Genomic DNA, 15,879 nt, shown 5'->3' on the forward strand with positions numbered 1-15,879 from the left:
GTCCAGCAAAAGTAACCAAGGATCTATTCGCCCGCTCCATCATTTGCGCCTGGAGGATCGTGTGACCGGGCGCGACGAGGTGGTCGAGCAGCTCCGTAGTGCTGGTGCCCTGATGCGGCGTGGTTATGATTCCATCGCAGGAGTTATCGGGGGCGGTGATATACGCAGACAGAGAAATCCGTCACTTCCATGCGAAGGTGAACGATTTTTGAGATGGAGAGCGCAATATGTTAACTGGATTTACTAACCACCGCGATATTTTGGTCCGAAGGGAGGCGTAGGGGGAATGGTCTGTCTCTGTCGGGGGCAGTCCGGTGGACTGGCTTACAGCCCTAGGTGGAGGCCGGATAGGGGTCGGAAGATTACCATGTAGTAGTCTATGGGAATCGTGGCGGTTGTGAAAGGGCAGCTTCCCGTGGCATGTGGCGTGGGATCGGTGGCGTGCGAAGGCTGGTCGAGGAGAAATGAGCTTTTTCGAGAAGAACCGATTCCTATGGGCGCCGTTGGTATTGCACTATAACCCAGGGGCAGTCTTCCGGATGAGATCGATAAGACGGGGACGCCTCCATGTCATCACTTGCCAGCGGCGTTCTCATGTTGGGAGAGTGGGGTGCAGCTAGTGAGCCGTCAACGCTCATTACCGCTGTCGTGCCTAAAGCGAGAGCTCGGCAAAAAAAAAAAAAAAATCAGCGTCCCGTCCACTCCGTGGAGGTGGTCTAACAGCGAAGCTGTGTTAGTTACACCTAGTGTTACACCATGCAAGTCAAACTTCGCAAGCAGTCTATATTGTAAATCTTTTGTTTCACCATTCTTTCACCTCATTTTCGCTTTTGCGTGCTTCACGTGGTGCGCATGCTTAAGGAGTGCTATTTTCTTGCGCGGGAGGCAGGCCCTACGAAGACGAGCCCGTTCACGAGCCAACTCTCACTCACGATTGCGGTAGGCAACTTTTTCCTCAGGAGTATCCACTACTCGTGGTTTTACCATAGTTGTAGCTAGAAATGAATGTGCGTAAGCACTAATCTAAAGTTCCGCATATTGGGTGCAAGGCCCAGCACTGGGGATGCGGGCGCTGGAATTGTTTTGATGGTTGGTTGGATTCGTTTGACGATTGGCGTCTTCGTGTTCCTTAATGAGGTTACACGCACATTCGGCTGCGATGGCGAGAAGAACGTCAGTCAATGTACACCCGCAGTCCACCGTTGTCAGTTTCGCATGATGTCTCGAGTTTGCTCGGTTGCATGGTTAGTATCATCCGCTCGGCATTGCCGCTTGCGATTCTGGTAAATTAAATTGCTTCAAAATTGAACTTGTCCATTACTTAAAACAGTGAATGTTTCATGCTCCCTTAAGCAATGGCTCATCATTATCAGCCTATATTACGTCCGCTTCAGGACGAAGGCCTCTCCCTGCAATCACTAATTACCCTGTCTTGCGCCAACCGATTCCAACTAGCGCCTGCGAATTTCCTAATTTCTTGGCTGCACCTTATCTTCTGCAGTCCTAGACTGTGCTTCGCTTCTCTTGGAACCCATTTTGTAATCATAATGGTCCACCAGTTTTCTAACCAATGCATTACTTGATCTGCCCAGCTCCATTTTTTTCTCTTAATATCAATTCTAATATCGGCTGACGCGCTTTGATCTCGGATCCTAACAACTCTCTTTCTGTCTCCTAACATTATGCCTAACATTCCTCGTTCCGTCGCTCTTCGCGCGGTCCTTAACTTTTTCTCGAGCTTCTTTGTCAGTCTCCAAGTTTCTACCCCATATGTTGCACTGATGGTACACTTTTCTTTTCAATTATAATGGTAAGCTTCTAATCAGGATCTCATAATGCGTGCTGTATGCGCTCCAAGCAATTTTCATTCTTCGGTGAATTTCCTTCACACGATCAGGGTCCCCTGTAAGTACTTGACCTAAGTAAACATACTCCTTCACGGACACTGGAGGCTGACTGGCGATCCTGAACTCGCGTGCCCTTGCCAGGCTATTGATCATTATCTGTGTCTTTTGCATACCAATCTTCAACCCTAGTTTTACACTTTCTCTGCTAAGGTCCTGAATCATTTGTCGTAACTCATCCCAAGTGTTGGCGAACAAGAAAATGTCATCTGCGAACCGAAGGTTGCCATTTTATATTTGCTGTTGATCCTCACTCCTAAGTCTTCCCAGTTTAAAAGCTTGAATACATCTTCCAAGCACACAGTGAATAGCATTGGAGAGATTGTGTCTTCTTGTCTGACCCATTTCTTTTTAGGTATCTTCCTACTTTGCTTGTGGATGATTAAGGTAGCTGTAGAATCGCTGAAGATATTTACGTAAGCCTCCTGTACTCACTGATTACGTAATGCCACTATGGCTACTGGTATCTCTACTGAATGAATGCCTTTGAGTAATCTATGAAAGGCACATAAAGAGGCTCCTTGTTCTCTGCGGATTACTCGATTACCTGCAGGGCTAACAACAAAGTCAGGCATACGATTTTCTGGGTAACGGGACACGCTGGAATAGAAGGGAACCTAAGGGCGGACAAGGCAGCTTGAGATTACACAAATCGAGCGGCCACAAGCACCAACCCTGAGGAACCTGTACCAGTCGACCCAAGCTACTCTGACATTCTGAATTACTATAAGGGGGTCCGAATCAAATACCCTCCACCCCACAAGAGACTAAATCAGCATGAAGCAACCTCTTGGAGGAGGCTGCAAACAGGAACACACCCAAATCTAAACACACTAAGCAAGATGTTTCCCACCCAGAATAGAGACATTTGCCCCTGGTGCAACTCAAGCCCACCTTATATCACATTACATGGGGATGGCGTTCACAATCAACAATTTCTTCAAATAAAAGAGCCGAGTGCGGGGCAGTGGGAGAGGGTGCTCTCCAATAGCGACCCGAAAGTCCAGCATGGACTAGTAAGGCACGCTCACCGAGTAGCCACCCTCAGTGATGCCCTGGATTAGGGGCGTTGACCCTGCGCAGATTGGGTGGAAGACTGTGAAGATGGCCGACCACATATGCCACCGCTAATTTCTAACCAATTAGAGCAAATAAAGTTTTTCCTCCTCCTCCTCGATTAGCCGAATAATGACAGAGATATAATCCATTGTAGAGCATTCGTTCCTGAAGCCAGCCTGTTCCCTTGGTTGGCTAAAGCCCAGTGTTGCCCTTATTCTGTTGGAAATTATCTTGGTGAATATTTTATATAGTATTGGTAGTAAGCTTATGGGCCCTATAATTTTTCAATTCTTTAACGTCTCCCTTTTTGTGAATTAGTATAATGTTTCCATTCTTCCATTTCTCTGCGACCCTTGAATTCGATAGACACTTCGTATAGACAGCCACCAGCTTTTCAAGCAAGATGTCTAATCCATCTTTAATTAAATCGACTGTTATTACATCTTCTCCTGCCACTTTTCCCATTTCGTGTCTTGCAAGGCTCTTCTAACTTCGTCGCTACCTATAGAAGGAGTCTATTCAACCTGTTCATTACTGCTTAGAATGGAGGTGTCGTGCCTTCTCTCGGTACTGCATAGGTCAGTATAGAATTCTTCCACTGCTTTCACGATACCCTTGACATAGCTGATGCTATTACCCTGCTTATCTTTCAGTGCATACATCTTGGTTTGTCCTCTGAGTAGTTTCCTTGTCACTGATTTCATGCTGTGTCCATTTTTCACTGCTTCCCCAGTCTTTCCCGCGTTATAATTTTGTATATTCATTATTTTGTGCTTGTTGATCAGTTTTGTCCGTTCCCCGAATTCTATCTTTCCTCTTGAGCTTACACTTTCATTCTTTGTCCTTTCTTTATTAGGTACTCTGTTAGTTGGGAGAGCTTACCTACTGTTTGCCTTGGTGCCACACCTGTCACTTTAATTGCTGCTTCTGAAGCCAGCCTAGTCATGGTTTCATTTATTACCTTTATGTCATCTTCATCTCACTGTTCTAAGGCTGCATATTTGTCTGCAAGTAACAGACAGAATTGATCTACTTTTACTCTTACTGCGTCTAGGTTGGCCTCTTTCCTCCAGACCAATTTTACTGTTTCTCTCTTCAAATTCAGGTGAATCCGAGATATCACCTACCTATGATCACTGCACTTTACCCTACCTAATACTTCTACATTCTGCACAATGCTAGGATTGGCCGAAAGTATGAAATCTATTTCAATTCATTTTTTCACCACTGGGGCTTTCCAGGTCCGCTTTCTGTTGCTACGCTTCCTGAAGAAGGCGTCCATTATTCGCAACTTATTCCTTTGCGCGGATTCTACCAGCATCTCTCCTCTAGTGTTCCTAGAATTGATGCCGTAGTTGCCAATTGCTTGTCCACCAGCCTGCTTTTTCCCCATTTGCATTTAAGTCACCCATCACTATAATATACTCGTACAGTATACTCATACCCCGTAAACGTGGCCTCCCCATAACGACGACAGAAGTGAAATTCTGCGCTGGATTCACGAGCGGCAACTGAGCCAGCTGTGGAAGAAGTCGACGACGGCGGCGACGAACGTGGGGGCAGTGGCAGGAGCGCGTTCGTGCGCTAGCGCTGAGGCGTGCCAGCGAGGCAGCTGTGGAAGACCACGACGACGCTAGAGTCATTGCTGATGATGATAGTTTTACCGAAGTCCGACAACGACGGCACATGGTCTGCATAAACAGCTTCGCCGTGAACGGGACGGGGGTCTGGAATTTCTTTGGTTGGAGATTAGCGCATGGTGTCGGTGATGTGAAGCCTCGACTCGATCAATGAGCCCGACGAACCGCGGACGTCTGCGGGGTTCCCACCGCGCCTACGCTTAGCGTGTAGGTCGAGAACCTATGGCGCCGGCTATGCGCCTTTAGGGCTGGGCCCGCCGTGTCGCTTGGGCTATTGGATGGTCCGTAAGTTGTCCAAGAATGTCCTTACAGGGTCTGTAGTGGTCTCAATCGATCCAATGAAACTTGCCGAGTCGTGACAGGCCGTTAGCCGAGACGTGCGATGAATTGGACACCCTAAAATGTGTCAAAAAGCGGGAGCCAATATAACGCACGTCTGCTTGTTTCGGCCCTCTAGTGGGGACCCCTCTTCGTCGTTTTACTAAAATACCACAGTAACCATACCAAACAGTCACACTCGGAAGAATACGCTGTCCATCAGCAATGGCGGTTTCGCTGCACAACAAGCCGCTTTTCTTCAAACGAAGCTTTCTTAGCCTTTGCTCTCAATTTGCATGCTTATCTAAGCTACCCGGTCAAGTTGACTACTGGGGCGCCGCCGCACGGAAGGAAGGGAAAGCACACGGCGCAGAATACCTTGCAGGCAGGTTTGTACCTTGGGAATTAGTCGCTGTATGGATATGCCCTTTACATGTAACGCTAATATTGCTAGGAGCTCGTTTGCTATCCTAGCTGGAGAAAAAATAAACATACCGGCATGCGGAGGCCTCAGGAGACCACCTGAGATTATGATAGTGTGGGCGGCGCAGGATCTCTAGGGCCCCGAAAGTGTAGCGCGAGATCAAAGCTAGAACTAAAGGGCCGACCGCCCTGGTTATAGCTTTCATCTTCCCATGGGTTGCGGGCCCGTGGGGTCCAGAGCACACCGTAGTGTGCTCCCATACAAGATCGGGCGGCTGTCCGTGACGGCGGACAACCGCTGTTATTGACTCCTGGCAAGTAGGGGCCATGTTAGAAAAAACTAGCACAGCGAAAACATCTGTGATTTCTTCGCAACATTACCAATACTCGCGCTGAGGGCATTGGGAAGGAGCTATGTTTGCTGTTCGCCTGTTCCCTTCGCTATAGGTGTTTCCCTGCGTCCTTCAAAAGTCGTTCACTTCTTTAAGCAAGAACAGTGTATGGCAATGTAATCTTTAGGAATATTTCAATTTCTTGTCGCTGTCTTGATTTTGTCCGCACACATCATTCACCCTTTACCCATGTGAACAACTAGCATTTTCTTTTCTCGTGAGCGCAAAATAATTGGTGAACTGATTGACTGACTGACGGTTAGGTCAACTGGTTGACTTATTGATTCACGGTTTTTAAGGTCCCAAAGAAACTCTGGGGATATGAGAAAATCCGGGGTGGACGGCATTCGATTAATTTTGAGCCCTTGGGGTTCTTTAAAGCACACCTAGTCCTACGTACGCGAGTGTTATTGCAATTTTCCCCATCCCCCCGCTAACTGCAGCCACCGCGATCGGGAATCGCACCAGTGACCTTGATATCAAGAACCAAAACGTCATATCTACTCAGTTAGCGCGGTGGTTTCCCAGGATATAAGAAATCATACGCAAAGCAATGCCGAGTTCCAAATTTAGTAGCGCACCATCTGACCTCCTGGCTCTTTCGATATTTATGTCTTTCAGAGTAAGACGCTCTGTTTCTAGCACTACTATGATATGACAAGTTTCCATGTTCACTAACCAAGACAAATGAGCACGTGAGCTCTCCAGTAAATTGTCATAAGTTCGTAGGGTTCTAAATTGTTAGCACAAAAATTAAAAAAAAAGTTGATGAAGAACCAGTGGTGTACCAAATAAAAACTTGGGAAGAGCATACCAAACATGGTATGCTCTCTTCAGTATCACCAGTGTTCCAACAAGCCATTTAATGCAAAGCGAGAATGTTGCTCCTTCGCAAAGCTTGCCATGCGCGTCGGTACGTTTTCACAGGGAAAGTTGCACTTGCTATTATCAAAGCCAAACTTGTCATTGTTATCTGACAATATTGAGCAGATCCCCTACAGATGCTGGCATAGGCCTTGGGTGCTGGGCATTCACCCTCCACATTGCGCAGCAAAGTTTGGCACTCCATAGCCCTGGAATTCCGAGTTAAATAATATGCACTACGGCGAAGTGGGCAGCGACGTTATTGCCGTCCGTGCCGGCGCATTGCGTGGGATGAAAGAGAGACGCTATAAATAGCGCCTGGTCCCAGAGACTCGAATGCCCCGAGGTGCCTCGTGCAAAAAGTTACGCAACAACATCTTTTCATTCGAATCGTGGGTTCCACGCGATCTGGCTAGCTCATGGAGCCGGAATACTACCGTCGTCCTATTTCCCACCATAGCCTTCGACGCAATAATTCTGAGAATCTACTGCTAGCTCCACCCGCCGTGGTTGTTCAGTGGCTATGGTGTTGGGCTGCTGAGCACGAGGCCGCGGGATCGCATCCCGGCCACGGCGGCCGCATTTCGATGCATTTCGCATTTCGGGCGAAATGCGAAAACACCCGTGTACTTAGATTTAGGTGCACGTTAAAGAACCCCAGGTGGTCAAAATTTCCGGAGTCCTCCACTACGGCGTGCCTCATAATCAGAAAGTGGTTTTGGCACGTAAAACCCCATAATTTTTTTTGTTACTGCTAGCTCTGGCTAGCTATAACGCAGCGTTTCTTATTGCCTCAGGCAGGGTTAAGCATCTACGCTCTGCCGGAACACTTGAAACTGAGCCAGGTACTCTGAACATAGTACACGAATTCGCTCGGGATTCTGAGAAAGTGTATACATGAAAGAAAGCTTCAAGAAACTTGCAGAGCTGCAAATCGCAAGGAATCTCATTAAAAGAGTCGGCGGCAGCACTCCCGTGTAATCACTTCTCATGTTTCGACCCCATTAATCCTTGTCAAAGATACTTCGGGTTTCACAAATCGTTGTTTTAGGATCTACTCAGAAAAAAATACTATGAAAGGGGAAAAAAGCTAGCTACAGACAGGGTGAAGGGCGGGTAAGGGGAGAACGATCTTGATTTTACTCTTCTTCATCCCAAAGCACGTTTGTGAGAATGTGAGTCAGAAGCACGGAGAGACACCATCCCGTGCTTTCCCTTTCCAGTGGCCAGTATCCGATGGTTATTGCGCTATTGTGAGATAGATCTGCGGGGTATAACTTCGAAAATTACTCTCAGTAAGGACTATTATACATCGAAAAATGGTGTAACGTTTGCTTAGGATGCGGTGACAGAAGATTTGATAAAGTATTTTTTTTTTTTTTTTGTAAACGAATGCTGCATACGGGCGAAAGCAGACGTCCACTGCTTCAGTGCATGCATGGGCAAATCTTCTCGAACATAATCTCAACTACTTAATTTCTTCCATCCACTTCACCTTCACTAATAGTCTAATGGAGCTTAATAATAAAATTGGGTGCACAGTGTGCCTGTACGTGAACTTCAAGATTCTCGAAGTGACATGTTCTTTGTCTATTTCTTTGAGTTTCCAGTGCTGCTGACGCTGGTCTGACTGCCTTGCACGCCGTGTCGGGATGCGGCTGAGCGCACATGGTAACAGTGCGGGAGAGGAGCCGAGTGTAAGAGGCATGCTTTGTGTGGGGAGAGCGTAGCCGCAATACCCTGTGGAGCCCTCTGGGAGTCGCCAGAATCTCCTCTCCCCGCACAAGCATCGAGGAAGTAGCAGCGCTTGCATTTGGGCCCACGCTCAACAGTCTGGAGATGGAGTAGAGAGAGGAGGCAGACAATGCATAGAACCGGATGTCCTGCCCATTCATTCACCAACGTAGAAGCGAATCGAGTGAACAACTTTCCCGTTCCTTTTTTTTTCTCTCGTGGCAGCTTGCCTACATAGCGTGGGGGAGAGGCATGCGTCGCTTTAGGCCTCTTCAATAAAGGAAAGGTTACTATACTGCACGTGGCAACAGATGAGGAACACATGAGGACTGAGTCTATAAAATGCAGTTCAAGGTGTGGCGTCTGAAAAATGAACATCGAGCAAACTTGTCCAGCGTACAACTGACGCAGGGCGTGCAGAGGCATAGCCGCAGAAAGCGCTGCAGCATCAAGACGACACGACCAAAGCGGCCGCCCAATAAAACGACACTTCTATAATCGACGCTGTATCGTAGTTATTATGATGTTGCTCTAGGTCGCGGGTTCGAGCCCGACCGAGGGGGCTGCATTTAGACAGAGGCAAAGTGTACATAAAAACGATCGTGTATTTAGATACAAGTGCGCGTTACGGAACTCGGGTCAGAATCAATCCGGAGTCGCCCACTTTGGCACGTAAAGCTCCATGTGTAAATCAAAGTTTAACACTTCTGACAGGATGCGATGCCCCTTGTGAGGCAATGACGGTGCTAAGCCACTCGCAGGCTATGGGAACAATGGCCCACAACACGGCCTCAAGCAAACACGTCTCGCTCTGTGTTCTGTGTACCACGTGGAAAAAGAAACGCAAGTGGTGCATGCAAGGGGCACTTCACCTCACCGCTCTCGTATTGTACCAAGCGCTCAATGACTTAAACATTCACCGTCAACATCACCGCCCCTACCACCAATTACCGCCAATTACCGTCAAATAACGCAAACACTAGAGAAAGCTTTGTTTACAAGGATTCCCGCAAGTCTTCGGATCTGCATGATATATTCATTTTCTGCTTCACTTGTCTTCTTTAACGTAATTACTACTTGTGACCAGCAGGGACGATTGCGCCGGACACGAGACCACGAGGGAACGCGACAGGATGGAGTCCAAAGAGGAAGAGGTTCTTGTGGTGGTGCCCGGCGACACTGCGTGCGAGAAGTGCGCGCGACAAGGTTGGATCGGCGGAAAATGAGGCGCAATGGTTTCGGTCAGAACAAGCCTCGCGCCAACTCAGTCCTGCGGCTGGCCACGGGCGCCAACCTGTCCGATCGGGCACCCATCCCTGCTGCTTCAGGTCGGACCTAGGTTGGTTTGAGCGAGCGGCTACGTGGTTCGCTTGTCCGCACCCTGTGGGTTGCACTCCCAGACCGGTGCTGCGGGCGAGCGTGGGCGACTACCTCGTCTGCCCAGGCGCCTTTCCCAGGGCCGTCATACTGGACAAACTCACGTGTTCGGGCTGCTACCTAGTCCAGTGGGTCACCTACCTGGTCCGCGGTGCCACCGGGCCAAACTCCTGGCGGGGCTGTGCAGGTTATGGCGGCCAAATCCACGTGACGACCGGCCATGGGACATCAAACTAGCAGCGCTGCGCTGCTGTTTGCGCGGTGATTCTTCTTTTCTTGTATTTTTGTGTGTTCTATGATGCGAAACACCAAGCTGTTACTTCTAACTATTCAGAAGTTTCGGTACACGGCTTTCTGTATACGTCTTCTGGTGAAGAGGGAGCCTGTCAAGCCAAGCTGGACTGCTTTATGCTCGATTTTCTTACACTATGTGCATTTTGTGTGTAGAACGTTGTCTTTGTGATGTGAAGTTATATCAATGCTGACGATTCAATTAATTGCCCATCAATTATTTAAAAAAGAAAACTTCAAGTGAACAGGAGACAAGATTAGTTGAAGAACAGGCATTTATTAGCGCTTTTCACAAGAAAATGTTTTGTACTGAAAAGAAAAACGCAGCAGACATATATAAGATCAAAGTGTATGTCCATTGAGGGATTGTTAACTTCTCACCTACACCAAGATTGTGCTTCTCAGAAAAATAGAAATATTCTTATTGTGCGCTTGGTTCATACCTTGAATAAATACCTCAGCAGCACGCAAACGTACGCTGTTTTCACTGTCTAAGGTATTGCTGGTACCGTTAAATATATATTGATGCGCACAGCCATTTCTACGTAGTGTTTCACTAAATAGAAGATTATGAAGTGAAGAACCTGAAAGGACTATTTCTGAGACTTAAGGCATGTTTAGGTTAATGAGATTCAAGGGAGGTAAGAAAGGATATAATGTGCAGGGAAAAACAAGAAAGGCAATTACGGTTCTCGCTATTATTGAGTACGTCAAGAAAATCTACTTGGTGAAATTTGATGCAGGAAGTTTAATATTAAAATTTAAACACGGATGAAAGCACAGCGGTGCCCGCTACGAGATATAGCATTGTTTTACGAAGGAATTGATGCTATCGCATTTAGGCGTATTTGTATTCATTTTGAGAATGGAACTAGATATGTACTTGTAGGCGAATTCACCATGTCATGTGACTGTGCGGTAAGGAGCATCGAAGCCACATAAGTCCAGTTCTAAGAAGACTACAGAGTAGCTGGGCTAGGAAGAAAGAAAAGTGTCATTACCACTGCTTTCTTATATATAATAACACAATTTCAAAGATTTCATACGGCACGATGGTAAAAACTAAGTTACTATATAATCCTGTAAACTGACTACATTTCCAGGTAAAGAGTGGCGTCAACTACTAAATTCCGTGATAAGTATTAGATATACTGCGCACAAGCGAAAAATATTCAATGGCTGCTAACACACAAGGCACCCCGAAGTATTCGTACTTCCAATGTTTCCTGCAACACCGTTCGCCATACACAACCTCTGAATGGAAATTTTATGGTTGCACAATAACTAAATTTGTAGTATAGTCTGCAAATGAACATTCAACCTATAATGTGACAACCCTGCAGAACAGCTATGGTCTAAGCGCTTTGTATATTGCTCTATTTCCCATTTTGAAATGAGAACTTCCTGATTGCTCACCCTTTAATGACAAACGTATTCAGTTCTCAATCACTGGTTCCTTATATTCAGAAGAGTATTTTACTGTCTGGCAGCGCTAAGAACCTACATTAGAGAAATTATTTCAAAATATCTAGGGCTCAAGTCGTAAACAAATGAATACTGCATATGTGTCCTCCTAAGCACACCAGTAACGAGATGTGCCTTTACGAGCGGCATCGGGAATACTGTTGCTTGAACTTTCAACCATTGGTGTCAAAAGAACACAACAGTGAGGTTTGTGAACCTTAATCAACAATATTCACACATTTGCTTGGCCACTTCTCCGCTGACTCGTGGGGATAAAAATCAGTCTGAGGATATTTCACCACTGCTTTTTCTTGAGAGAAGCATGCACCAAACCTGGTTTCTTACCATATAGGGTATACTATTCATGCATGGTATGTGCTTGCTGAAGAAACAGCGACATACTCAGAAAAATATTGAGCCATTTGCCACGTTTTCAACTTTTCAGTGCCACACCTCAGCACGTACTTTAGACGATTCCTTTATAGCATAATCTCTCCTCGACATCCTGAGTAGCGCTACAGCAATCCTATCCATTGGGCTACGAGTTCCTATCTTCCTCACACCCTAGTAAGTCCGAATACTGACACGACTCACCTTCCGAGCCAGCCTCAACGATGCGCAAGCATTGTGAGGCATTTTCGAGAAGAACCCGCCCGTTCCTTCCTAGCACCATGGCACGTCTCAGCTATCTTCACCCTCGCTAAGCTGATGTGATAGACCATGCCTCCGCTTTATTAGACCCTATTAACTTTCGTCTCTTAGGTAGAGTCACCACTGCTCCACCAAAGACAAGCTGACTAGAGCGTGCAAGTTGAACGACTCATTCAGTGTTGTAGTCAGTGCCACCGCATGCAAAGCCCTGCGCACTAGCTTTCCACGCCAGGCAGACTTGCTCACTGTGGCGTCGGGTGTGACATCACCGTGAAGGCGAGTGAGCATCTACGAGAGCAACGGAGTACTCGATTCACTGAAACGCCGACATGGTTTGATGACTCAATACTGCTTATCGCAGTAGACCGGATTGAAGTTTAGCCCTACTAAAACTTCGATATATCATCATCTTTTACACTCGTAGTTATTCCCACACGAGAAAGACTAAGCAACGTCATTAATTTAGTCGTCATTCAGGATATTAAAACAAAATAGGTCAACACGTGCTAAAAGGCGTGGACCCGCAAAAGTCATAAGGGCGTGTGACGAAGTACATTTTCCTGCTAGAGCGAACGGGGCAGAATTGCTATAGACTAACTCCTCGTGAAATGTCATAATATACCTGTTTCTGATTTCTGTGTCACCGACTTCATAAAGAAAAACTACAGAAACGAGAGAGCGTGTTTCTGCCCGTGCTTCAGTGCTGTTTCTGACGAAGGCCCCCTAAAGGCCACCCAAAAGCCATCGCAAAGGATATTTAAATATGTATGTCAACATACAGCCGCTTTCCTAACGACTTCTGCACATCCAGCGTATGCATTCTCTCCCCAGTTGTCAGTTTCTCGGCGTCATCTCTATATATAGGGCAACAAAACCCAAAGTGTAGGCAAGCTGACTTCTGTATCGGGCCAGCAAGAGATGTGTGATGTGCGACGCAAATGTTCTGGAGCTCAGCTGAGCATCTTGAATAAGGATGCACGCTCTTGGTCGTTAGCGTTTCCAAATAAATAGAAAAGTGTCATATTGGCAGCTTAAATGCTAAAAGAAATGCACTTGGAAAGCGCTCTATCCCTTACTGTGGCGCAGTTGGAGAAAGAAATAGCCTTCTGGTCATGAAGAAAAATAAAAATTGATTTTACCGTAAAATTGAAATGTTCTCCAGGAGGAATTCTCTTTTGACGAGCCTAAACTGCGAAATTTTTCTACATTTGCTGCAGTGATGCGTACAACAATAAAAAACCTGACGGTCAAGTGAAGCAGCGATGTTCCGTTGTCGCCGTAATGCAGGAACTTTCAAAGCAAGCAGAATGAGTGTGCACAACCTGAGTAATTATTTTTAGGACAACACACAAACGTTGAGGTAGAAGCAAGAGCGCCAGAGATTGGTGCGCTTCCCATGCAAACAAAAATGTGGAGGGAAATGTGTGCCGAAATGTAGACCCAGTGGACCCACAACAGCTCAAGTAAAGGGAAAGTTCGCACCCCTGTCAATAACAACAGTAGCTGGCGCCATTCCAGCTTGCACGGCGGACATCAATTGCGCGTGGGTCCTCATGCGTACCCAACCAGGGTTTTAGTTGAAATGAGTCTGCTGCGCTTGTTTTGAGTTAAATAACACTGCATTTGATTCTTAGCAATATGAATAATATTCACACACCGTTAACAGGTCAGCCAGAGCGCGCAGTGAACTATGCGTTAGAGGACGAAGGACGTGTTCACATTGTTGCACTTTCACAAAAACACTACATTACGTAAGACACACAGCTCGAGACGAACACGAAGGACACAAAAAGCTGAAATAAATCTCAAATAATCTTCGCCTTCGATTAGGTTTGGCTCTCGGGAGTCATCTAATGATAAGCCGAGAAAAATGCCTGCAGATATTGTTTAAAAAGGGAGATGTTTCTTAATGGTATTACTGTTGGGAGCGAAGGTTATTTATGCTGCTTCGAGAGTGGAGGCTCAAGTTGTGCACTTATTCGACGTTTCACAACAAAACACTTTACTCTACAAAGTAAGTTCCACTTATACAGTCCTAAAAATTGTACCGCCGACATTGCTGTAAACGCCAAATAGTAAGGCGTCCGTAAAAGAACATACCGGCACGTTTTCACAGCAGTCTCAAAAGAGATGCAAGAAAAGCTGGCTGTCGAAGTGCTTCTTTCCTCAATGACGAATCCAAAGAAAGACATGTCTTCTCATTCACCGAAAAATCCCATCACCGAGCCGTCTGCGAGCACCATGAACAAAGTTTCTCAGTCACACAGGCACGCGTATTTAACACTTTCACAGCATCATAAGGCGATTACCGCGTTCGTTTTGCTATGTACAGTTTGCGGGAAAATATCAAGAAGAGGATGTCGAAATACGCTCTGTTACTGCGGCTGAAAACAGCTACGAGCAGGCATACAGATATCTCGTGGCAATTTCCTACGAGTGGTTCTTCGGTTTCATCCGTTATTTCAGCGCGGGCCAACGGCACCGGGATCTGCCCGGATGAGGTCGGTTGGTGTCAAGTGATGGAGGCCATTGTGAAGCGGCGCGACCACGACAAGTGTGTCGCTGGAGCGCGCTCCTCAGGAGTCGATGTACAGAGACCAATAGACGCAGTTCAGCAGGACGAACGATGTCGGGAACACGATGCGACTGATCTTGTCGACAAGCATTGCCCTCTGCCGGCACTCTCCGGCAATTGTTTCGGGCGGCTTCGGAACTTTGGTTCCGTTGGGCAGAGCGTTGTTCTCCTGCAAATGAGAATGCAGTAATTTGTATTGTTTGTAGACCATCGTGGTGCTTAGTGTTATTCTTTACTTCGTAACTGTGGCATCATTAACGCACTCATCAAATTCGGTCTGTGGCCGCACCAAATGTAGCAATGTCCCACGCGTTCGTTATATCAAATTACCAATGGCTGGCTGAATGACGGTATTATTGCTGGACAGGATTTCCCGTTTCAATGATACAGTAGGGAGAAAGAGTACGAGAAAGGAACCAGCACGGCCTCGAGATAAATTCCCATCACCTCGAATTCCTTAAAGGGACCCTGAAACGATTTTCACGATATTGTAGAAACGTACTGAGTCGTTAGAGTAATCATTAATTTAGATTAACCATTAGAGTGATCATTCATTGACGCATCTAAGTGCTCCGCATAAAGCGTTTAATTTATTATAAAGTTTTAGAAATGTACATCGCTGCCAATCGCAGCACACTTCTCGGCGGAATTTTGAGCCGCCCCTACCCATATGACGTAAATCCCCTAATTGATGTCAGTAGGGCGAACTATCCGATTGGCTGTCCATTTTGACGAGAGCTCCGCGGTCAGAGTTGGTCTGAGTCCTTTCGCGAGCCCTATGATTAGACATTGTTGCGTTGTGGACTGCAAACGTAGCGACTGACAATATATCAAGCTGCGACATCGTGTCCCTCTGCAAGGCAGCTGACGAGCGGAGTGGTTGCAGCCCATCTGACTGTCGCTATCCGATCGGTGCCAGAATTAGCGCGTTGGTGGCCGTCACTTTACCTCAGAATATTACTAACGCCATAAGGTTTCGGGAGTCTGGTATTAGGGCAAACGCAAGCGCAAGGGAACTGGGCCTGGCCGTTTGACCGTGTCGTTAACGGGATGAACAGAAGCGCAAATGTGAATGGTCTGCACAGTGCAACCACCTGGTGGCACAGAGCTCAACCACACACAGTAGCAGCAACGAAATGTATTCTTTGCTGCTGACGTAAATTTTTCGCAGGAGTGTAATCGTTAAC

The 15,879-nt window shown here is 46.7% G+C and overlaps 1 protein-coding gene across 1 annotated transcript in view; it reads right to left on the reverse strand.

Moving 5' to 3' along the window:
* Nucleotides 1–10,259: 10,259 nt before the first annotated feature.
* Nucleotides 10,260–15,879, reverse strand: part of LOC126528013 (glycine receptor subunit alpha-2-like) — a 112,410-nt gene continuing 106,790 nt past the window's right edge. The window contains exon 9 of the mRNA XM_050175857.3: nt 10,260–14,861. Coding sequence (XP_050031814.1) covers nt 14,694–14,861 — 168 coding nt within the window. The 3' untranslated portion in view covers nt 10,260–14,693. The remainder of the gene's footprint in view (nt 14,862–15,879) is intronic.

The sequence above is a fragment of the Dermacentor andersoni genome, chromosome 9 (assembly GCF_023375885.2).
Source record: "Dermacentor andersoni chromosome 9, qqDerAnde1_hic_scaffold, whole genome shotgun sequence".
Taxonomy (NCBI): Eukaryota; Metazoa; Arthropoda; class Arachnida; order Ixodida; family Ixodidae; genus Dermacentor; species Dermacentor andersoni.